The sequence below is a fragment of the Lynx canadensis genome, chromosome F2 (genome assembly GCF_007474595.2).
Source record: "Lynx canadensis isolate LIC74 chromosome F2, mLynCan4.pri.v2, whole genome shotgun sequence".
NCBI lineage: Eukaryota > Metazoa > Chordata > Mammalia > Carnivora > Felidae > Lynx > Lynx canadensis.
Genome location: NC_044320.2, coordinates 65,765,051 through 65,788,372, shown reverse-complemented (window position 1 = coordinate 65,788,372; position 23,322 = coordinate 65,765,051). Strand labels below are relative to the sequence as shown.

General features: G+C 40.5%; 2 protein-coding genes across 2 annotated transcripts in view; one reads left to right on the top strand and one right to left on the bottom strand.

The window, feature by feature from the left end:
- The window catches only part of CSPP1 (centrosome and spindle pole associated protein 1), a 142,275-nt gene extending 136,469 nt beyond the window's left edge, over nt 1-5,806 (top strand). The window contains 3 exon segments of the mRNA XM_030303813.2: nt 842-951; nt 3,314-3,452; nt 5,274-5,806. Coding sequence (XP_030159673.1) covers nt 842-951; nt 3,314-3,452; nt 5,274-5,485 — 461 coding nt within the window. The 3' untranslated portion in view covers nt 5,486-5,806.
- A 1,151-nt stretch (nt 5,807-6,957) lies between these two features.
- Nucleotides 6,958-23,322, bottom strand: part of ARFGEF1 (ADP ribosylation factor guanine nucleotide exchange factor 1) — a 149,835-nt gene continuing 133,470 nt past the window's right edge. Inside the window, exons 34-39 of the mRNA XM_030303807.2 lie at nt 18,327-18,459; nt 14,124-14,263; nt 12,429-12,597; nt 10,990-11,128; nt 9,911-10,028; nt 6,958-8,418 (exon numbers count right to left, since the gene is read on the bottom strand). Coding sequence (XP_030159667.1) covers nt 8,254-8,418; nt 9,911-10,028; nt 10,990-11,128; nt 12,429-12,597; nt 14,124-14,263; nt 18,327-18,459 — 864 coding nt within the window. The 3' untranslated portion in view covers nt 6,958-8,253. The remainder of the gene's footprint in view (nt 8,419-9,910; nt 10,029-10,989; nt 11,129-12,428; nt 12,598-14,123; nt 14,264-18,326; nt 18,460-23,322) is intronic.

Sequence of the window (23,322 nt, the reverse complement as noted above, 5' to 3'; positions counted from 1 at the left end):
ATATTTACAACTTTCCTTCAGGTTTTAATTTTTTTTTTTTTTAATAAGGAGTTGGGGAAAAAATTCTAAATGTTATAAGCTATTTACCTCCATGGTCACTAGAAAGACTGTAATTAAAAACACAATACCAAGTGTTGGTGAGGATATGAAGAAACTAGAACCTTCTTACTATGTGAAATGGTAGAACCACTTCTGAAAATGGTTTGGCAGTTACTCAGAATGCTAAACATTAAGTTCCATGTAATATCCAGCATTTAACTCCTAGGAATATACCCCCAAAGAAATGAAAATGTATGGCCACAAAGACACGCACATGAATGTTCATAGCAGCATTAATAATCACCAACTAGAAACAGTTCAAATGTCTATCAGCTGGTAAATGCATAGATAAAATGTGACGTATCCATATGATGGAGCAGTTATTCAGCAAGAATGAATTGATACATGGTACAATGTAGAAGAACCTCAAACACATTATGCTAAGTGGAAGACACAAAATATTACATTGTATAATTCCATTTATATGGAATCTCAGGAAAGGTAAATCTCCTGAGATTGAAAGCAGATTAATGTTTACACGGGGCTGGGCAGGTGGGAGTTGTGATTGCCTGCAAGCAAAGGGAACTTTTTTGAGGTGACAGCCATGTTCTAAAACTGGGTGGTAGTGATGACTGCACAATTCTAGAAAAGTTATTGAACTGTGTACATTTATGGTAGCTGAATTTTATTATATGTAAATAATATCTTAAAGCTATTAAAAAAAGAGAGTCTTGGTTTAGCTCTGAGTAAAAAGATGTGAAATGGTGCATGTTTAAGACTTCTTTTTATGTGGTCCTCCTAGGTGCTTATGGTGAAACATATCCTGCCATTGAAGATGACCCCCTCCCTCCACAGTCACAGCTGCCCTCTGCAAGGGAGCGCAGGAGGAACAAATTGAAAGGACTGGACTTTGTATGTATGAAATGTCTTTCATTTTTTTCCCTTTTCAGTTTAGGAGTGAGACATGTGGTCCAGTAAAGAATGAGCACTTGTTGTGGAAGAGATAGCCCTAGGTCTGTATGTAGGCTTTACCACCAAATAGTTGGCTGACCTTAGGCAGGTCATTGAACTCTGGTACCTTGGCTTCTTTGAGGTAGTATTTTTCTGTCTCTTCGTGTGAATACAAGCCTAGTAGTGCTGGCACAGAATGTTCAGTAATGTTCATTCCACACCCTAATCTTCCTCTTTCTCCTTTGCGGAGTATTTAGATTTCAGAGAATGTACAAGAAGCAACTGATAAACATTTTTTGAAAAATCTGCTGTATCTTTTTAGGCATGTACTGTATAGGTTTCTTCTATTTTGGTCAGATAACTTGCCCAAGGTCACATTAGACAGGAAGACTGATATTCAGCCCATATTCTTCTCATAGGATGTTTGTAAATGTTTTTACAGTGTAGCTAGTAAAAAGCCTTTGTGACATTGTTGAGATATGTACTTTGTTGAGTAGACAACTTTGGGCAGTTTCTTAAATTTGTTTCCCCAGCAACTGTTAATTTACTTTCTGTTTCTATAGAGTTGCCTTTTCTGGATACACAGAAATGAGATACGGTCATTTGTGACTGACTTCCTTTTTCTTTGAAGTTTCAGCATGTCAGTACTTGCCTCCTTTTTATTGTTGAATACTTCTTTGTATGGATATTCCATTTTTTTTCACTTATCCAACATTTGATGGACATTTGTGTTTTTTCCATTTTGTGTCTGTTAGGAATACTGCTTTTAAAACATTTGTGTTCAGTTTTTAAAAAAAATTTTTAAGCTTATTTAGAAAGAGAGCAAGCGAGCAAACAGGGGAGGGGCAAAGAGAGAGAAACCAGAACAGGCTCCACGCGGTTAGCACAGAGCCCAACATGGGGCTTGAACCCACAAACTGTGAGATAATGACCTGAGCTGAAAGCAAGAGTCAGACACTCACTTGACTGAGCCACTCAGGTGCCCCATGTGTACAAGTTTTTTAATGCTTTTGTATTCTGTTGCATAAACACCTAGGAATTGAATTGTTGGGTTATAGAGTTCACTGTGGCCAACATTTTGAGGAACTGCCAGACTGTTTTCCAAAGTGGCTATACCATTTTATACTCCTAGCAGCAGTATATGAAGGGAAGCCAGGTGTTCGGTATCACGGCCACCACTTGTTACCGTCTCTTTTATTATAGTCATCCTAGTGAGTGTGATGAAGCAATATATCATTGTGGGTTTGATTTGTATTTCCCTAAGATGTTCAGTATATTTTCATGTGCTTCTTAGCCATTGGTGTATCTTTGAAAATATGTCTATGCAAATCCTTTGTCCATTTTCTAATCAGGTTGTCTGTTGTTTTGTAAGTTCTTTATATGTCTAGACACGAGTCCTTTACTAGATATATGATCTGCAGATTTTTCTTTAATTTTGTGGCTTTTTTTTACTTTCTTGATGGTGTCTATTAAAATAGAGAAGCTTTTAATCTTGACGAGGTCCAATTTAGCAGTCTTCTATTGCTTGTACTTTTGGTATTTTATTTAAGAAAACCTAACCCAGTTATCATGAAAATTACTTCTGTGTTTTCTTCTAAGGAATTTTACAGCTTTTGCATTTTTTTTTTTAAATTTATTTACTTTGAGAGAGACAGAGACAGTGTGAGTGGGAGAGGGGCAAAGAGAGAGGGAGAGATCAAATCCCAAGCAGACTCAGCACTACCAGCACAGAGCCCGATATGGGGCTCGAAACCAAGAGCCAGATGCTTAACCTACTGAGCCACCCAGGCACCCCTATAGCTTTTGCTCTTAAATTTAAGTCAGTGATCCACTCTGTGTTAACTTTTGCAATTGATGTGAGGTTTGGGTTCCAAATTCATTTTTTTGTATGTGAATAATCCAGTTGTTCCAATATTTGTTGGCTCTTTTCTCCATAAAGGTAAAGGTGTATTCCCAGAACTCTCATATCTATTCCATTGATCTGTAGGTCTGTCTTTATGCCATTACCACCGTGTCTTGATTACTGTAGCTCAACTGATTCTTACCCTGTTACTTCAATTTTTACCTTTTGTGTCTTACAATTCCCCGCTTTCACCCCAGCCTGACGGCATTTAAATATAATCACAAATGCTATACCTTCATCTGAGCCTGCATGAATATAAAAACCAGGAGTTAGAATATAAATGCTACAGATTTCCATTTGTTTTATTTTGTTCATCACACTGTACACTTATTAGGGGCAAGAGTATTTTTAGATTCACTGATTTATTAACATTTTATGTTAACTAATGATTGTTTCTGAAATTCTATTTTCTAATTACAGGATAATGGTCATCCTAATGTACCACCAGATGGTCTCTCTTTGAAATCTGTGTCCAGTATAAATATCGATCAGCTTAGAACGAGAAACGAAGAACGGATGCGAAGACTGAATGAATTTCAGAATAAACCGATTAATACAGGTAAATGGCCAAGCTTAATAGACTATATACATAGCACATTCTGTAAGAACTGAAACCTGTTTCCGTGGGAGTTTTCACTGATGGCTGGGGTCAGGGGATAGAGGGAGGAATTCTGAAACCCCTTTGAATTGTAAGGACTAGAACCACAGATACCATCCAGGAAAACCTCGACTTAGGATCAATTTTGCATCAGATTCTTTCTACCAGAGAGGGTACTTTTTTTTTTTTTTTTTAGTGGATTCTAAACGGATGAAGTTTTTACTAAATGTATCTAGGCTTTGCTTTCACCAGGGAAAATGTATTAGTTTCATTATCTCACCTCCCTTATTGAAGTTAGAGATTGTTAGAAATTCACAATTTTTTTTTTTTTTTTTTTTTACTTTTTTTGCTTGCCTTTTGATGCCATAGAGCAAAATAGCCTCAGGTTAGTATTTCTTTTTAGAAGCCAGTGTTTCCATTAGGAGCTTCACTGTCTCATCACTTTGGTGATCAGCAAGTTAAAGCGTGTTCACCAAGCACAGGCAGGCAGGATGGTTCCTTAGGCAGCTACTGACCTCCCTCTATTAGTTTTAGCAAATAGCAGAGTGGTCTTTTGGGACAATTCCTGTTAGTCTGTAAACCTACATCCAATAATTTTCTAATAGCAATTTTCCTACCTTTAACACTTTATTAATTTAAAACTACACTCATACAGTTGGCAGTAGTCCAGGTGATATAAATTGATGGAGCCATGCTTTTCATATCATACCTGAAAAAATGTGGATCAGTGGGAAAACAATTCTTTTAATGTGTACCGAGGATTACCTATTCCTCAATTTCTTTTAGAACCAGTAAGGAGAATATTTAATAGGAATATATTTAAATAATTGAGAGCAAATAGAGCATTTGAAGAATCTCTTTCAGAAGGTTTTCAGCTTCTAAACTGTAACATTGTCCTTTCAAACAGGAGCTTTTTGGTGCGATGTGGATTGATTGCTCATTAAATTGCCTGCACATGTCCCTTTGCTGGGCTAATCCTTCACAGACCGGGAGATGTAATTTAAACAGATTTTGACATCACAGAGTAGGAAGACAGATTTTCCTATTATATCTAGTAAGTAAAAATACAGATAAAGAAGTTGAACACATTTAATTAAAGAATGAACCACAAATTAGGGACTTGCTAATGGAGAAGACCCCAACCTCCTAGATTAGGTGCAGGAATGTAAATAATTTCATCCCCTGTCTGGTGCTTTCCTTCAAGACTTTCTTTCTTTATAGCATTGTTAAAAGATTCGGAGTTATTTCTAAAACTTTGCTAAATTTAAAGCTTTGTAAGGTTGCTTACACTTCTACCAACACCTTACCTGTCTGGTGCCATCTACTTTGCTGTCTTTGGAATTCCTGTGGGTGATGGTACCGTGGAGTCAGTCACCTTATTCACCTGGCCGTTTTTTCTTTTTTTTCCCTGACCTCTAAAATGAAGCATCTGGGGGCGCCTGGGTGGCTCAGTTGGTTAAGCGGCCGACTTCGGCTCAGGTCATGATCTCACAGTTCCTGAGTTCGAGCCCTACGTTGGGCTCTGTGCTGACAGCTCAGAGCCTGGAGCCTGTTTCAGATTCTGTGTCTCCCTCTCTCTGACCCTCCCCTGTTCATGCCCTGTCTCTCCCGGTCTCAAAAATAAAACGTTAAAATGAAGCATCTGGACAGGACAGTACACTGTAGAACACCATAATGTGGAGAAATGCGGGGCTGGAACGGGTTAGATGACAAGAGATCTGTGTTCATGTCACCTCCTTGCCACCAGTGTTACCTGAGTCATGTCCCTCTTGCCTCCTGTAGACGACGAAAGTTCACTGGTTGACCCTGATGACCTGCTGAAGCACACGGGAGACGATGGATCAAACTCTGTAGCGACTGAGCCCTGGCTCCGCCCAGGCACCTCAGAAACACTGAAAGGATTCATGGCAGAGCAACTGAACCAGGAGCAGCAGCAGGTTCCTGGAAAACTAGGCATTTTCAACTGGCAGGGCCTGTCTACTGCCCACGGTTAAATAAATCTGTATTGGACCCAGCAGTGCCTTTTAAGGTGAAAGGAATGTTAAATCTGAACCTTTGGTAATATGTGTGCTACTTTTGGTCACTACCTGAACGTTACTTACACAAGTTCCATCTGTATATAAGGTGTATTTTTCCCATGATGATGTATATGATGTACATAAAAGGCCCTGATTAATTTATATAATGTAGAATTAAACAGAATTATTTTTGCACAATTTTGCCATACATTAGGTGGTAATGAACTCTTGGAATCAACTACCATATGTGCATTATTCTCGTAAGATAAGGTGAATAAAACAAGTGTCTTAACAGTACTGCAAAACCTGAATACTCGTTTGTACATTTGCCATTGTTCTCGTGATTCAAAATGATTTGCTTAATAAATACATTGGTTGTAGTTGTGACTATTTCAGTAGCTAGGTAATGAATCACATGTGCTAGCTACTTCCATGTTATTTATAGCTACTGATTCAGTACAAATGATGGGAATCATAACTGATTTCATTCCCACGAGCCATACACTATCACATCTTTCTGCCTCTATTTTTCTATGAATGAAGGCATTATATTTACTGATTAATATGACTTTACTACTTGATAGAAATAAATTTTTATTGCCAATGTCAATTGCTTAACTGGAACTGAGGTTCTAAACAAGGTGTTTTAGAAGGTGAAGACAGACAAGAACACCCAGGGGTCGACAGAGACTGGAATCCTTGCGGCACCGCCATGGACCCTTGGATAAGTGAGTCTAATCACTCCATTAAATGGTACCTTTGGGAAATAATTCTTTGGTTTTAGCACCATGACCACTGAGAACACCCTCAGATCCTACTTCTTGCACATTTCCATTGGAACTATTGGATAAGTTTACCTCGTGTGAAATTTTACCATTTTAAATTTTAGCTGCATATAAATCTTACTCAATTTTGTACCCTAATCATTGTTTGCTTCACTGTGAAGATTTTTCCTCTCCTATCTTCATTTCAAAGTACCACGAAAGCCTCTTGTCTCCTCTAAGGAGAGTCCTGGTACCATAAAATAAACCACTGGTTCCCAGCTCTAGCATCCAGCTGGGCTTAAAGAGGGCTGTGTCTTGGGGGCACTTTTATAAATGCACTGTTCAAAAACTCATTATCTAGAAGTATAAACAGTTATCCCTCCCCTTTTTTTTTAATGCCGTTGTACCACACAACTCAAACGGACTCCTAGGACACACAATGCCCCCTGGCAAATTGCCCCAAAGGGGACTTCAGCTCTTTTAGCAGATAGTATAGCCTTATTTCGGGTTATTAATACACAAAATGTTAAGGGTTGAGAAGGCAGGATCCCAATGCCAAAAGCTGGAACGAAAATGTCAGAATTAACACTGAATTTGTAGTTCCAGCAAAGAATTCAGCTTAAAAAAAAAAAAAAAATCAATGAAACATGGGGCTGTGGATTACACAGGGTTTGATTGCACTGATGAAATAATCCAAAAACTTTATTGACCTATAACCTGATTAGAATATGCCAGATGAGAATCAATATTGTACAGAAAGTTGTACAGAATTTTTTACATAGAAAACTTTACATCTGTACCATATACATTTTATCCATCTGAAAAAATTTTCTACATCCACTGTTAATACGGAATGCTTGACAATCTTGTCTTTTTTTTTAACCATCAGAGCACAATTCACAGTATGAATACATTTCCAGTAAATCTAACTTCCCCAAACCATGCCAGATTTGTTATTTTAACATATTCAACATTAAATTCTGTACATAGAGTAAAATCTACATCAAGCCCCTCCACCCAAAAGAAAAAAGAAAGTGACAGCAACCTAGATCATTTTGCAGTGATTCAAGTTTCAATCCATGAAGGATCAACTCTATTTTAATGGCTCATCTTTTAGAGGCCCTAAGAGAAGTATATTACAGGTAGTTAGGTCAGTAGGAGTATTTTCTACCTTTTTTGTTGTTGTTGATCATGACAAGTGTCAGCCACAACAGCTTCTGGGCATGTCAAACCTTGAAAATGACCCACCCCTCAAAAGGGCAAAACCAAAATCCCCACAAAATAAAAAAGACAAAGTTCAACCCAAATGTTTAGTGCATTTGACAAAATATTATAGGTATTTAGCAAATGAATAAGAAAATAAAGAAATTAAAATAAAACAGTGCAGGAAGAACTATATAATGTTTAAGATTTTTATATTACAGACCTGCATCTCTGTACATTTTTCACAGAAGGATGATTACCAGTATCTCAGATAGCCTGAGTGTGCAAAAATCTTCAGAATAAGAATACCATAGTTGCTAAATATCTTTTACCATGAACAATAATTTCTTCTTCTCCCCCCAACCCCAATTATAAACATTTTATCCTTCAAAATACAGCTCTCCTGAGTTGTACTTCTTGCAGAAGTTCAAATCTTTACATCTATAGTTCTTTGGGTAAAGTTTTGCTTCCACACCTGCCAAACATATGTGGGGCTCTCCCTGCTGCCAAGGACAGGGAAGGACACGTGAACACAAGCGGACACTGTGGAAAGAGGCTTTCTGCTCAACATGAGCCCAACATGACTAACAGAATCCACCAGATTACTAATAGGGACTGGAGCATTGCAAGTTTGAGTTATAGTTCTGAGCATCTTTACCAGTAACCCTCAGACACTGCAATTTGGAGAAACCATTTTTCAGGTAGGAAACCTCAGCTCCTGGGTCCTTTTGAAGAGCGGAGGGATGTAAACGCCAACAGAAAAATACCAAGTTGCCATCATTGCTTGTTTATTCCAAGTTCCTGTTCAGGTGGCTGTGATATCTGAAAAACTACTCCAATTCGCAGAAAAAATCTTCTAAGAACAGCACGAAGTTCAGGAATCAAGTCAAATTGCATAATTTCACATAAGAGAGGGTAGTAGAATGACGCGTGAGCCTTAAACTGGGGGTGGAAGGGGTAAGAATTTCTCGGTTAGTAGTGCGTGCATTCCAAATCACAGAAGCTCAAAATGCCTTTAGAGTCAAACCACTTTGGGGCCTGCACCAATCAGTGAAGACAGAGGAAATACATCTGCATAAAGCAGTGACTATATTGATTATGGAAACTGAAAGAGATACTTCTCTTTAAAAAGAGAAAAGACTTCAAAAGACTTAATACAAACATTATTCACTTAACCTACCCTTATTTTGGAAAACACTTTCTACTATAGTTCCTTAAACTTATGGTAAACTTTAGTATTTATCATTGTTTTTCCTGGATAATAAGCAAAAGTAAGACCAGCGGGAATCACAGTTGAGTTTTTACAAGCTATGGGTCATTGAAACTACCTTATTTGTTAAAGAAATTTCTAATTTTAGGGAAAATACCTTACTTGCTAAAGAAATTTCTAATTTCTACCTAATACTACAATGTAAAATATGTACTCTTCAGGCAAAGATTATACATTCCACAATTATGGTCTTTGCTAGACTTCTTTAATTTCTGAATACAAGTCACCTGCCTGTTCTCTCTCTCTCCTGCTCCCCACACCCCATGAGGGACAAAGAAGCAGTGTGACAGACTGTGGCATGAAAGCTTGTAGTGGAATCAGACGGACTACGCTTTGGAGTCCTTCCTGGCCCCGTGGCTGCTCATGCCTTAGGTCACTTCTCTAAGCTTTATCCAGCCTGGGAGTCAGATGGGAATGCATGTGGACCAGAGCATATGACTTGGGATGAACATCTGTATGGCACCAACTGACACTGCACGGCCTCTATGGGGTCCCATGGCCCAAATCTCAGGCCACCTCACTGCATTTTTAAACCTATTCAGGGATCACAGCAACCCGCTTCCATTTATGTGAGCTAGTTTAGTTTTAAAAGTGAAATACATATTTTTGCCAATCTGACATCTGTATTTATATTCACGTATTTTTAATTAATCTTCATTTCTACTTTCAAATTCTCAAAGGAATTTATGGCCCATTCACTAGGGGCTCTGTGTCACATGGAACTGATAAATATGCCAAAGGAATGGCTGAGGCCTGGGGCCCAGAAATAGCCTTGGGTAGGGGGCAGAGTACAAGCCAGGGGTTGGGCAGAACAGCAGTTTTCAAAATGGGGCCAAAGGAGAGACTTCAAGGGTCAGGATGGAAATTGCACAGTGTGGGGGAGTCAGTGGCTTGTCAGAGTGTCCTAAAGATTCTGATTCCTTCCTTACTGAATCCGGTACAGAGTCACTAATTAGAGAACAAAGCAGGGTAAGGAGGGAGAAGAATGAAGGGCCAATGAGCACAAGGGCCACGGCGGCCCAGGGCAGAGCAGCACTGTGGCCTGGACCTTGCTTGATCTACCTCTGAGCAGTGGGTCTGCAACCCTGTGCCCCTGCCTCCCACTTGAGTGTGCTGCTGCTCAGGCTAGAAATGCAGGGCTGGAAAAAAATCTCTCATACTTACCCTATTATCACTTATCTTTAGAACTTTAGTTAGAAACAAAAGCAGTAAGTTAGTCCAGGCTTCCCGGTGACTTTCTGATGTTAGAGTAAGGAAGTAACTTAGGGCTTCACTGCAGACACTGTAACAGAAAAGGCTCATTTTACATGTGCTTATGTACCTGCTGCTATGGATGTTCACAGATCAAGACCAGTGCGGGCAAGGTGGATAGGGACTTTACTATTAGGAACTAGTTAGATTCTGTCTGCAAACTTTACTAGATTGTCAACATAAATGTGTGCTTTTCAAATTAGGAAGAAAAGCAGACATAAGAAGCCACTGTAGTTTATCAGGAAATTCACATTTTACTCAAAGTCTCACTGAATTTCGGAGCCCCTGTGCAGTAGCACCTGCCCAAGCCCGGCGTCAAGAAACTTGGGCTGAAATTTGGGGTGGCTCTTCCCTTTACTCACTGTGAAGGTGTAGATACTCTGGGTCTTAGGAGTCTCATCAGTAAAATGGGCAAATAGGGATTAAGTCATCTCTTAAAACTCTAAAATGTATTTAATTGGTCTCTGAGAACATCTATTCCCTGTGAACACACAAAAATATCATGCAAAAGACAGCATTCTTTCTGAATGACATGATTCTTAGCATGAACTTAAAATTTAAGTCGTCATGATGTAAAAAGTGAATGCAAAAAAAGTAACACTAACAAAACTCTAAATATTTTTTTTTTAACTGAATGCAGGCAGGCAGGTTTCACTTTCACAAATGATCAGTTTGTGAAAATGGAGTTATGTGGCATGAAAAAGCCTAAAAATGACGAAGTTTTAACTTTTAAGAGAGCACACTTTTTCCTTTGTCCTGCAGCAGCAGCAACAGACATGATTTGCTCATGTCTCCCCAACTGTGCACAAGTACGTTTATCTAGGAGACTGTATTTAATTTTCACAATCTCTTCCTTACACTCTAATATTTGCATGGCACTGCAGTGGGGCTGGGCTGTGGACTCTGCCCCGAGTGCAAACCTAGCGGTCCTTTCCTACTCTGTGCCATGGAGCCATGTGAATCAAAGACAGAAACTCAACCAAGAGTCTTACTTTAAAAGCCTTTGCTGGACCTCTTCCCAGGCACTAACCCGGCTCTCATCCATGTACATCCGGAAGAGAATGCGCAGCCCACAGGCCAGGCTGCTCGTCTCCTGCTTCAGAAGGTTAGGTTTGGATTTGCCTTTGAAACCTGCAGAAAAGGGAAGTCTCCAGGATTAACTTGGGAAGGCATCTTACAGAAAGAAAGGCAAATACAAAGCAACGTTTGGGCTGGGAAAGTAGAACTCTTCAAATGAAACTGCCCTGATGAGCTCCACATAGCCTGCGCCAGGGCTCCTGGATGAACAGGGCAGACCACTCAGCATGGAGATGGTTTTCCAAGGTCGTCAGCAGTGCAAAGTGCCCACTGCGTATGGACACACGGAGCCTGGTGGCTTTAGCAGGAGAATTCCCAGTTGAAAGGTAGAAACAACTTTGGTTGAACTACTCTTTCCAGAAGTCAGGTTAAAGAGGGAAGAGGATGAACAAAGCCATGAGCTTCATTAGGAATTAAACAATCATTTTAGATTAAGTAAATATGCAAATGTAAAGTACCCAACACTATTTCACAGAGTTTGATGTTCAGTAAATATTGTTTTGCTGCATATTCTGCCTCTCACTCTTCCAGCACTGTTTTGTACATAATAGGTACCAAGGAACTATTTCTTAAATAAAAAATTGAATGTCAATATAATTGTTATAAAGTTGTTTCATTTAAAAAAAATTTTTTTTAACGTTTTTATATATTTTTGAGACAGGGAGAGACAGAGCATGAACAGGGGAGGGTCAGAGGGAGGGAGACACAGAATCTGAAACAGGCTCCAGGCTCTGAGCTGTCAGCACAGAGCCTCACGCGGGGCTCGAACTCACGGACTGCGAGATCGTGACCTGAGCCGAAGTCGGCCGCTTAACCCACTGAGCCACCCAGGTGCCTCAAAAGTTGTTTCATTTAAAGATTCCAACTTGTCCAAAAATAAATTTGCCCACCACCGCCCCCCCCACCCCAAAACATTCACTTCCATTCTGAGGTGTGGCCACTCCCAGGTAAGTATGGAGAAGTCACTGGAATACAGATGCAGGATCTCATGTTTAGGACTGTCATATGCTTTTTCTCATAAAACAGCAGCTTTTAGTATGCTGACAGTATCAACAGGAAGGCCCACGCTGGGTGAACAAGATGAAAAAATGGTCAAATCAAAGAACAAGTTGATTAAACAAGGGGGAAACAAATCTCCCCCAGCAGTTAGCTGGCTTAGTGTAGATCAGACAAAGGCCTGGCTATCGATTCTGGCAATCGGACTGCCTTCCGATTATTACTGTTAAGGTAAAAAGTTCACACGGTGAAAGCCATAGACCTGAAGCATACAAACCATGAATTCTGATCCATGTATACAGCCCCAGTGCACAAGCACTAATGGTGAACATTAAAGTGTGACCCCTGCCCAGCTTACCTGCTTTCCATAAAGCAGTCCTCTGTTCGTTGTTGGAATTAAATGCTTTTGCAAATCTATGTGACTCTAATAAGCAGTCCAGTAGCTTAAAAAGTTGTTGTGATGTTAAAAAGCGGTACATTCCTTGGTCTTGAGTATCAACTCGAACATCAAAGTCCACGGCATCTCTCTTTGGAAAAACAAAGCACCACAGCACGCGCACACACACAGAGTCACAAATTTTAGTAAATTTAGAACTCCGTGCTCCCCCAAAGATCAGCTTTACGAGCAAGCCACAGAACTTAATCTTTTCTAGCTCAATAGAAAATAGGAAAAGGTCCATCTTTTGTTATTACATTTCCTGAGCCTTTATGTTCCATGCATCCTAGTCACCAGGCACCACCTGCTATCTTCCCAATTCCCTTCCTAATTCCTAACTCCAGGAGCTCCGCCCCTACCACAGCCTACAGCCCTCACTGTTCCTCACCCCCATCAGGTCCTCACTTGTCTACTTCACCAGTTTGGATTCCAGGAACTGCAGTTATAATTGCTCTCTTGCATAATCCCTCACTCTTTTTAGATTAATTGGCTGGCAAAACTGCCTACTCCACGTCTATACCCACACAACAAACATAACGGGCGAAAACAGACTGATTTTAAATCCAGCGGGCTCTGGGTGGTGCCTAAGCAATCCTGCACTGCCTGAGTCCACTCTCTAGATGATTAACTCATGTTTTCACTTCTCTCCTCAAGTATCTAAAATTCTCCTCCCACTTCATTTGGTAGAGGATTTTTCTTCTCTCAATGAGAAACGCAGAAGCTATCAGAAGAGACCTCCCGCAAACTCCCACTGGCAAACGGACCAACCTTCCTGTGTTAAGAGCTACATACTTTGCTTGCTTTCCTGTCACAATGCACCAACTGCCTGTGCTTCTAACCCCCCGGGGACCGGCCCTAGATGCCACCCCCATTCACTCAAAAAGACAGCAACTGTCCCTCTTTCTGTGTTTCTCTCTTTCCTGAAGAATTCTCATCAGTGAAAATGCTGTAATATTGCCAATCTTAAAGACAAAAACAAAGCAAACCCTTCTCCTGACCCTTTCATCTTCCTCCAGCAATTATCCTATTTCTCTGTACCCCTTTACGACAATATTCGACACAATTATCAAATATTTGCTGTCTGCAATTCCTCTCGTCTCTGGTACCCATTTCAATAATGCTTTTGTCCTCAACATTACAATTAAGCACAATGTCAAGGTCACTGAAGTCCACCAAATTGCTCGAAGGCAACTCTCAGATGAAATATTACTTTAAAAAAAAAAGAAAGGAAAAAAAAATATTACTTGACCCACTGAGCATCTGACAGAGATGATCACATCCTTCTTAAAACATCTTTTTCATTTGGCTTCCAGGACACCACTGTCTCCTGCTCTCTCTCCCTTGCCTCATGGATTCTTATTCTCAGGCTCTTTACCAGCTGCCTTATCACCAGGAGCTCTGACCATGGAAGCCCCTGGGCTCAATACCCAACCGTCCTCTCAGCCCCGCCCACACTTATTGCCTGGAGGATATCGTTTAGTCCCAAGGTTTAAAATGACATTTATGTGATGAAGAGCCCCCAAATCAAGTCTCTAGCTTGACCTCTGCTCTGAGGCCCAGACTGTGAAAGCCAACTTCCTATTCAACATAAAAGCAGCTGTCCTCACACCCCCATACCTGGGCTGCAGCTAGGTTTTCAGCATCTTCCTTCTTACTTGTGGCTGGGAAGAACACAATGTTGTCGATAGTCTGGATGAGTTCCAGCTGCACAACACATTTAATCAACAGGGCGGCAAACAATTTTTGTTCTGGAAATTCTGTGAGGAAACCCACCCCAATGCACATGCAAACAAAAATTATTTTGAATCCTTTATAATTTCTATGACATTACAATGCTTAAGGAAACATTCATATGAATGAAGGTTACTTGCACACATCACACTGAGTACATACTGCCTTTGCACATAAACACCACTCAGTCTCATCAATTTTTAGAAAAGCCTCAGGAAAGTAATTTTTTAAATAAAAGTATTCTCCATGACTTAGAACAGTAAATAATGTCCAAAAAGGTCCCACTGCAACTTTAAGAAGATTTAAGTTATTCTTTAATAAAATGCAACAAATGCATTAAAAGCTTAATTAAAAAAAAAAAGCTAATAGCATTTACTGGAACTCAAGTTTGACCTTTGAATATAGGTAATATAAAGCCTATACCAAAAGAAAACAACAGGAACCAGATCTGCGAGAAAGGAAGGAGAGACAGCCACAAATTCTGATAAGTGGGACAATACTGCAGGTTAACCAGAGCACGTTTTATTTGGATCCAGGTTAGAAGTTGTAGCCAAAATGACCTTATATTTTCAAATGGATCCGTAAGCAAAGAAGTCTATAAAAAGTTATGCCAAGTGCATGATCACAAAATGCTCTCCACAGGTGAAATGAAACATAACTACATTCCTCTAGCCGGATGAATTTGCTCAACAAGACACAAGACTGTTTCTGACAATCCACAGCCCATAAGGTCATGTTCATAGAAGAATTTCCCATTTCACTGACCATCCCAGTTAAGCAAATGCAAAAGCACAAGGTTAGGAAAGAGGACTCAACTACTGAGATACTGCAAGAGCTTGGCAACACTGACACGTGGCTGCAATGATGGCCCCAGGCCATACCTCAATCCTGGGATGTCCAGAGCAGCTAGCTCTTCCAGGGAGCTTTCCAGGAGGCAGATGACTGCCTAGGGGGAGCAGCCTGGAAATCGCTCTCCGGGCAATCACTCAGCATTACAGACTTACAATCCTTCAGTCTCTACTTTTGCTTTTATTACAAATTCGTTTTGTGGCACCAATTTGTGGAATGCAAATTCATATTTTAAGGGCTTTAGGGGTAGCAAAACAATTTGCATAAATTTCTTCTTGAGGTCATTAATAAAGACTCCTTTCCAGGTAGTTTTCAGAAATGCTGGAGTGCGTAACACTTCTTACTAGATCTCATGTCAAACAAAAAGTAAAACAAAGACACCACAAATCCCACAACTGTCTCCTCTTCAGTATCTTCTTCCTAATCCTTCACCTCAGTCAGAGCTGACAAGTACCAGTCAGTCATTCACCTCCCTCATTCAAGTCCTAAACTCTGTCCCTAGAGCAGGAGACTCCTGGCAGCACAGGTGGAACTCTCAATGAGACTCGAGAGTTAGGCTGATGTCTGACGAGATGTTTTCTCATCGGTTCCAGCATCAGCCACTCAAGGGGAGAAAGAGCTGTCAGCAGGGTGAACGGACAGAATGGCTGACGAGACTCCGCTCTGAGTGGGTAAGGCTGGGCCTCTCCAGGATCTGTAGTCCTGGGAGGAGTCCAGATCTCCTGCCCAGGATCTGTAGTCCTGGGAGGCTACAGATCTTAACTTTAGACTCACTAGCAATGACCAGCAGCATGTTTGGACAGATTTTATAACGAGGGCTGACACTGCCAGGGTTATAGTAGGTGCCCATTTCACTGGTTCACCAAAGCTAAACAAGATTCACTACGTGGGACAGCAGGCACTGAGATGAGACTAGATGGGGTGGTGGTGGTGTTTTCTTAACGTGTACAGAAAGAACGTGTACAGGAAGAACGAGATAGCTGCCCCTCGGACAGGGCGAAATACTCAGGTGTGTGCTGTGATTCTTTCCCCTGAGCAGGACACAGCAGACGGTCTCTCTTCCACTAAGTTGAAAGGGCTCATGGGGACATGGTGGCCATTTGTCCTTCCTCTAGCTCCACCTATTCTGAATCAACAATTCCATGGCAAACTTTTCCTAAAGAACTTAAAGGAGATAGAGGGCAGGACATCTGATAGTAGGAAACAAGCCTGGGCCCTCGGCTCTGGGTATGGGGAGCAGCACACAGCTCCAGTTAAAGGTGTTTCCCTAGATTAGCCACGTGAAGACTTTCTAATGTGTGATGACCACATCCTTACTTTGTAAGGCTCAAGTATATTTAAATTCAGTCTTAGGGCTGAGAGAGAGAAGAGCCACTCACTATTCTGTCCTTATGGCATGTTCCAGTGCAAAGCTGTCGTGGATTCCTGCACGAGATATGCTGTTCTCCAGAGAACAGGAATAAAAAATGAAAATCAGCCACTCACCACTACCCATCTCCCTCTCCCCTTTAAGAGGTTAGCAAAACACCGTGACTGAAGCCAGAAGCTCTGTCTTCTCACAAGAACAAGTATAAGAACCTAGGATTCATAAAAAAAATTCCCTGAAAAAAAAAAATTAACTCAAAATGGATCAACAACCTAAATGTAAGGGCTAAAAGTACAAAACTCTTAAAACATTGGGGAAAACCTTCATGACCTTAGTTCTGGCAAGTGATTCTTAGCCATGACACCAAAAGCATGAGCAAGAAAAAACAGGTAAATTGGACTTCATCCGAGTTAAAAACTTTGTGCATCAGATGTTATTAAAGAAATGATAAGAACTATACAACACGAGAAAATAAATTTCTGCAAATCATGTATGTGATACAGGTATAGTATCCAGAGTGTGTAACAAACTTACAATTCAACTACAACAAGACAACCCAATTTAAAAAAGAGCAAAGGACATAAATATTTCTCCACAGAAAACAAACAAATGGCAATAAGCACATGAAAAGATGCTTAACACCACTAATCATCAGGGAAATGCACATCAAATCTACGATGGGGTACCACTTCACACCCACTAGGATGGTCATTTAAAAAAAAAAAAAAAGAAGTGATGGTGAGGATGTGGATACATTGGAATTGCTAGTTGGAATGCTACTGTGGAACATGTTTTAGTGGTTCCCTACAAAGTTAAACATAGAACTATCCTATAATATGACCCCAAAATTCCACTCCTGTGTGTACAGCCAACATAATTAAAAACAGGTACTCAAGTTATACTGTACACAGACATTCACAACAGCATGATGATAACCAAAAGATAGAACAAACCTAAACGGCCATCAGCAAATGACTGGATAAACAAAATGTGATACATATCCAAACAAATGACAACTGGTCATAAAGAAGTATCAGTCACTGACCAATTTCACAGTGTGGGTGGACCTTAAAAACATTATGCTAAATAAAGGCCAGACATAAAAGGTCATATACTGCATGATTCTGTTTATATGAAATATAGCAAATCTATAGACCAAGAAAGCAGATTAGTGGTTGCTAGGGGCAGGGGAAGGGGAGAGTAAGAAGGAATAGCATTAATGGGTGGGGAGTTTTCTTTTAGCGTGATAGAAACATTTTGGAACTAGACAGAGGTGGTGATTGCACAACACTGTGAATGCACTGAACTGTTCACTTTAAAATGATTACTTTTCTTATGTGAATTTCACCTCATTTTATAAAAGCAACTATAGTTGTCCTGTTTTCCTCTAGGAACGGGGTAGTTTTCCCTTGGTATTATAATTTCCTTATATAAACAAAGCTAGATCAATTTTGCAAAAAATAGAAAGGTTTGCCCTTCTTTGTGACAAGTACTAAGAAGGTGAGCAGAAGACATCGTGTGGGGCAGTCGAGTGGAAAGAAGGTCGGCTTCTCAGGAAGCTGGGTGCCCCTGCTCGGAAGGCACTATAGAGAAAGGCCCATCAGGCCCTATTTTTGCAGAAAGAATATGAGGCTGACATGCAGGAGAGAACAGGGAGAAGAGAGTCAGGTGCTCAACACAAACATTAAGCACTTGTGGAAAAAGCTGGTACTGCAGGTGTTAGCGAAATGTCCAACTTGGAGCAAATGCAGTAACAAAGTGACCACACAACCAATTACAGTATATATTTGTTAATAACAAAAGTAAAAGCAAACATTTCATCCCTTTCCTACATAAAACAAAACACACTATTTTTACTAGGAGAAATAACTCACTTGCTGTATGTTTAATTTTGCTGACTTCTTCGTTCACAGTAGAGACAGAAGCCAATGGTGCTTGCTGTCTATTATCTGCAGATCTTGGTTGAATAGAATCATGAATATCTACAGATTTCTGTGATATTGTATCCTAATAAAATAAAAAATTCCTTGTAAGTACAACAAATCTTAAGGATGAAAACAGTTTCTAGTATGCTGTTTTTGAAAACAATTACATGGGTCACTATGAAAAGGACGTTCTACACAGTGATTACAGACAAAATGGGGAAATTATTTAAAGTTACCTATGCACAGGTAAGAGCTGATAGCCTTTAAGAGAAAAGCTTCCTTTCTGACCCTCGATGGTCTCAGGTCTGGTACCACCCAAAAGCAACAGATAAAAATGCTAAGCTTCATTGTATGGAAAAACCAATCAGGGATACCCAGGACTCTTCATGCAGTCGAAACAGAACATGTATGTGGCAGAGGTGGGATAGGTTTCTGCAAGCTCTGTGTAGGTGGAGCTCAGGAAAGTTTTGTAGGGGTGAGTTTAAGGAAAGATGTTCCGTCATCCAAGGAAATGGCGACCAGAAAGATCAGTGAGAAGGTGACTAGGAGTGTGGTGTCATGAGAGAAGCTCAACATTCAAGTCAACACCAGACTTTGGCTCCAGGATTAGGTATAACCTTGGAAAAGCAATGAACACTACTGAGCTAGGGTTTTCTGATCTGAAAATGGAGAGGACCTTTCCTAGTAGGTTATGAGGATAATAAATGCAAAGCACTGGCACAGTATCAGACAATATATGATAGCTGTCAATACTATTCTGGCTTTATTTTGTTACAGCAATACAGCATACCAGAAAGAAGCCAGAATGTGTTTTCCAGAGGAACTGAGAATTCTGACTCAACAGTTTTAGCTGGAAGTGAACTCACCTGGGTTTCTGAAAGGAAGACAGGGGGCTGTGTTCCCAAGGAACAGTGCTAATCAAAATGGTATTTTAACTTAGACTTAAAATATCAGTTTATGATTTTTCATTTGCTCTTCTGTATAAAATGGGGATAATGTACCAAATCGGGTTCAAAAAATTTCTAAAAGGATCATGTGTAAAAATATTTTTTAAACAGTGATGTGCTACACAAATCTAAAGCCATATTATTATTGTTATAACTGTTCTTAATTATCTTTGTATTTTTCATAAGCATTTAACAAACAAGAGGCCTTTAATAATAATTACATAGATCCAGAAGACTCATTGGGTAATTTCTTTGACCATGACGGCCTATAATACACTTTTAAGTAAAAAGTTAAGTGGAAGTGGGGCGATTGAGTGGCTCAGTCAGTTAAGCATCCAACTTCAGCTCAGGTCATGATCTCACAGATTGTGGGATCGAGCCCTACGGCTCCATGTTGAGAGTGTGCAGCCTGCTTGGGATTCCTGCTCTCCCTCTCTCTCTGCCCCTCCCAAGTTTGTACTCTCTCTTTCTCAAAATAAATAAACATTAGAAGAAAAACTTAAATGGAAGAATGTATATAGCAACACTTAATTTATAAATCCTTTAAGGGAATGTTTATTTAAAATTAACTATTAAAAGAAAATGTCTCAGGGCACCTGGGTGGCTCAGTCGGTTAAGCGTCCGACTTTGGCTCAGGTTGTGATCTTGCAGTCCGTGGGTTCGAGCCCCACGTCGGGCTCTGTGCTGACAGCTCAGAGCCTGGAGCCTGTTTCAGATTCTGTGTCTCCCTCTCTCTGACCCTCCCCCATTCATGCTCTGTCTCCCTCTGTCTCAAAAATAAATAAAGGTTAAAAAAAATTAAAAAAAAATATATAAGCAAATGTCTCTTTTTAACTTGTATGTTTTTTCTTGAGAGAGAGAGTGAGAGTGAGTGAGCATGTGCACACGGGGAAGAGGGACAGAGGGAGAAAGAATCTTTGCAGGTTCCATGCTGAGCATGGACCGGGATGCAGGGCATGATCCCACAACCCTGGGATCCTGGCCTGAGCCAAAACCAAGAGTCAGACACTCAACTAACTGAGCCACCCAGGTGCCCCAGCTTGTACATTTTAGTAAGTATATTTCAAGGGGGAGATTAATAAGGTGATAGAATAAAAAAATGTATTATCTTACTGAATATAAGTGAAAGCACTAGTTTTTGAATTCTGTGGGTCATTGGCTCGTTTGAACATTCTCATGATCCCTAAAAAGCTTCTCCCCAGAAAACTAAATGTGCACAAAAACTAGGTCACAGTATTGGGAATTTAAAACTTCTCCTTTGTATCAGAGGAATCTTTTAATGTTAGGCATACTGCATTCTCAGTTTTTCTGATCAACCAATTAAAGATGATTTTTTGGTAATTCTGCATTTTTTAGAACAGCTGTGAACCAGATGTATGCCCACACCTCTCCTTTTAAAAAGAACTCTTTAATGGAAAAGGAGGAACTCCGATGAAAGAAATCTCTATGTATCGAAGTGGAGACATCTCTTAGATATTCCAAACATAACATGTTAGTCTCCAAATAAAATTTCATTTTTTGAGAAAACTATATGTAAATTTATATACTGTATATATAAATGTATAGAAAAGAGCTGGAAGGATATACACCACAATATTAAACCCTGGAGTTGCAGTGGAAGGGTGCAGTATAAAAAGGGCCTTGCATTTTTTTTTACCCTATTTTCTTCTGTAGTTTTTTTTTTTTAACAATAACTGGGTATTTTTCTATTTTTAATATTGAAAAAATAGTCCTTCACCAAATCAGTGCTGGATATGCACCTGTGCTGGACTGTCACACGCTCACATTGCTTGCAAGTTTGCTGAAACGAAGAAGACTGACTTGTTGCTCTGGGGAAAAGGTGGAAGATGGCCCTAAATTCTTGAAATCTGGTGGTGCCGCCATCGTTCACATGGTTCCTGGCAAGACTATGTGTGTCGAGAGCATACTCTGGGAGAGGAGACAGACAGCTGCTGTGGGTCATCATCAAAACAGTGGACAAGAAGGCAGCTGGAGCTGGCAATGGGACCAAGTCTGCCCAGAAAGCTCAGCAGGCTACATGAGCGTCACCCCCAGTAACGCCACCCCTATCTTTTTTTTTTTTTTTTTAATGTTTATTTTTGAGATACAGAGAGAGACAGAGCATGAATAGGGGAGGGGCAGAGAGAGAGGGAGACACAGAATCCTAAGCAGGCTCCAGGCTCTGAGCTGTCAGCACAGAGCCCAATGTGGGGCTTGAACCCACGAACTGTAAGATTATGACCTGAGCCGAAGTCAATGCTCAACCAACTGAGCCACCCAGGCGCCCCAATGCCACCCCAGTCTTATTCAGTGGTGGAAGAACGTCTCAGAAATGTTTGTGTCAATTGGCCTTTTAAGTTTAACAGTAAAAGACTGGTTAATGGTAACAATGCATCGTAAAACCTTCAGAATGTTTTGTGGACCATTTGTGTGTGTGTGTGTGTGTGTGTGTGTGTGTGTGTGAGTGTGTGTGTGGCAGTTTTAAGTTATTAGTTGTTTTTTTTTTTAATTTTTTTTTTAACGTTTTATTTATTTTTGAGACAGAGAGAGACAGAGCATGAACGGGGGAGGGGCAGAGAGAGGGGGAGACACAGAATGGAAGCAGGCTCCAGGCTCTGAGCCATCAGCCAAGAGCCTGACGCGGGGCTCGAACTCACTGACAGTGAGATTGCGACCTGAGCCGAAGTCGGACGCTCAACTGACTGAGCCACCCAGGCGCCCCAAGTTATTAGTTTTAAAATCACTACTTTTTAATGGAACAAACAGCTTGGCCAAAAATATGTCACAGAATTTTGAGACCCATTAAAAACAAGTTTAATGAGAAAAACAAAAATAAATACAAAGTAGTCCTTCAGTGCACAGCAAGATATACTCGGCTGAGAATGGCATTAGAAAATACCATAATTTCTTAGCAAACTATAAGTCGTAGAGAGAAGAGAAAGAAAAGGAAAGCAGGGTGCAAGAAGCAGTAGATCTCAGAAGGGGTGGCAGCAGCAGCTCTGGAAGGAGCCACAGAGAGGGTGAGGCGGTCCTGAGGGGCCCCGCTGGCTCACCCCAAGGAGCCCTGCAGCAGCCCAGGCACTGAGCACTCACCTGGCACATGCCGTTCCAACAGCTTTCTGTGCAGTGAATGCCCTGACCTAATTCTCATCACAAGACAACTCTAACACGAGGTCAGGTAACTTGCTGAGGCCACAGAGCCAGTCACTGCACAGTCAGGATTTTATTTTGGGGCTGACTCTAAAGCCCACACTGCAAATCACTATACTATACAGCAGAGGCAGAAAAACCAAAAGGACACAAAACAAGCAAGGAGTGGGCCAATTTTGAGAAAAACAGGAAACAGAGTAAGCTCATTCTGGGCTTAAAACAGGACTTCGTAAGTGGAGTCTGTGATGAACAGACCAGTCCTGCAGATCGGGATCATGGAGCAGCGTGCCCCCAAGGTTCCAGATGTGACAGCTCTCTGGAGACAAACTCACAGTAGTACTTTACTATGAAATCTAAGTTTTAGTCATTGACTATTAGTTAAGAAATTTAAAAGTTGTGGGGGACAAATCAACCAATGGACGCTAATATGCTCCTGCTGGTGTCCTGGGTTTAAAACTGAATAAGCCCGTGGGCACCTGGCTGGTTCAGTTGGTTGAGCAGCCAACTTTGGCTCAGGTCATGACCTCCTGGTTCACGAGTTCAAGCCCTGTGTTGGGCTCTATGCTGACAGCTCAGAGCCTGGAGCCTGCTTCAGATTCTGCCCCTCCCCCATCTGTGCTCTATTTCTCAAAAATAAATACAAAAACATTAAAAAAAAAACAAAACCTGAATAAGGCCAGATTAGAGAATAGCACTGTTTCAATGGTAATTTCCTGATTTTGTTAACTGCACTGTGGTTACGTAAGATTTTTTTTTTCTTCTTCCAAAGGAAAAACAGAGTAAGGAACTTAGGGATAAAAGGACATCTTATTTTCAAAGAACTCAGAAAGTCTTGGGGGTGGGGTTGA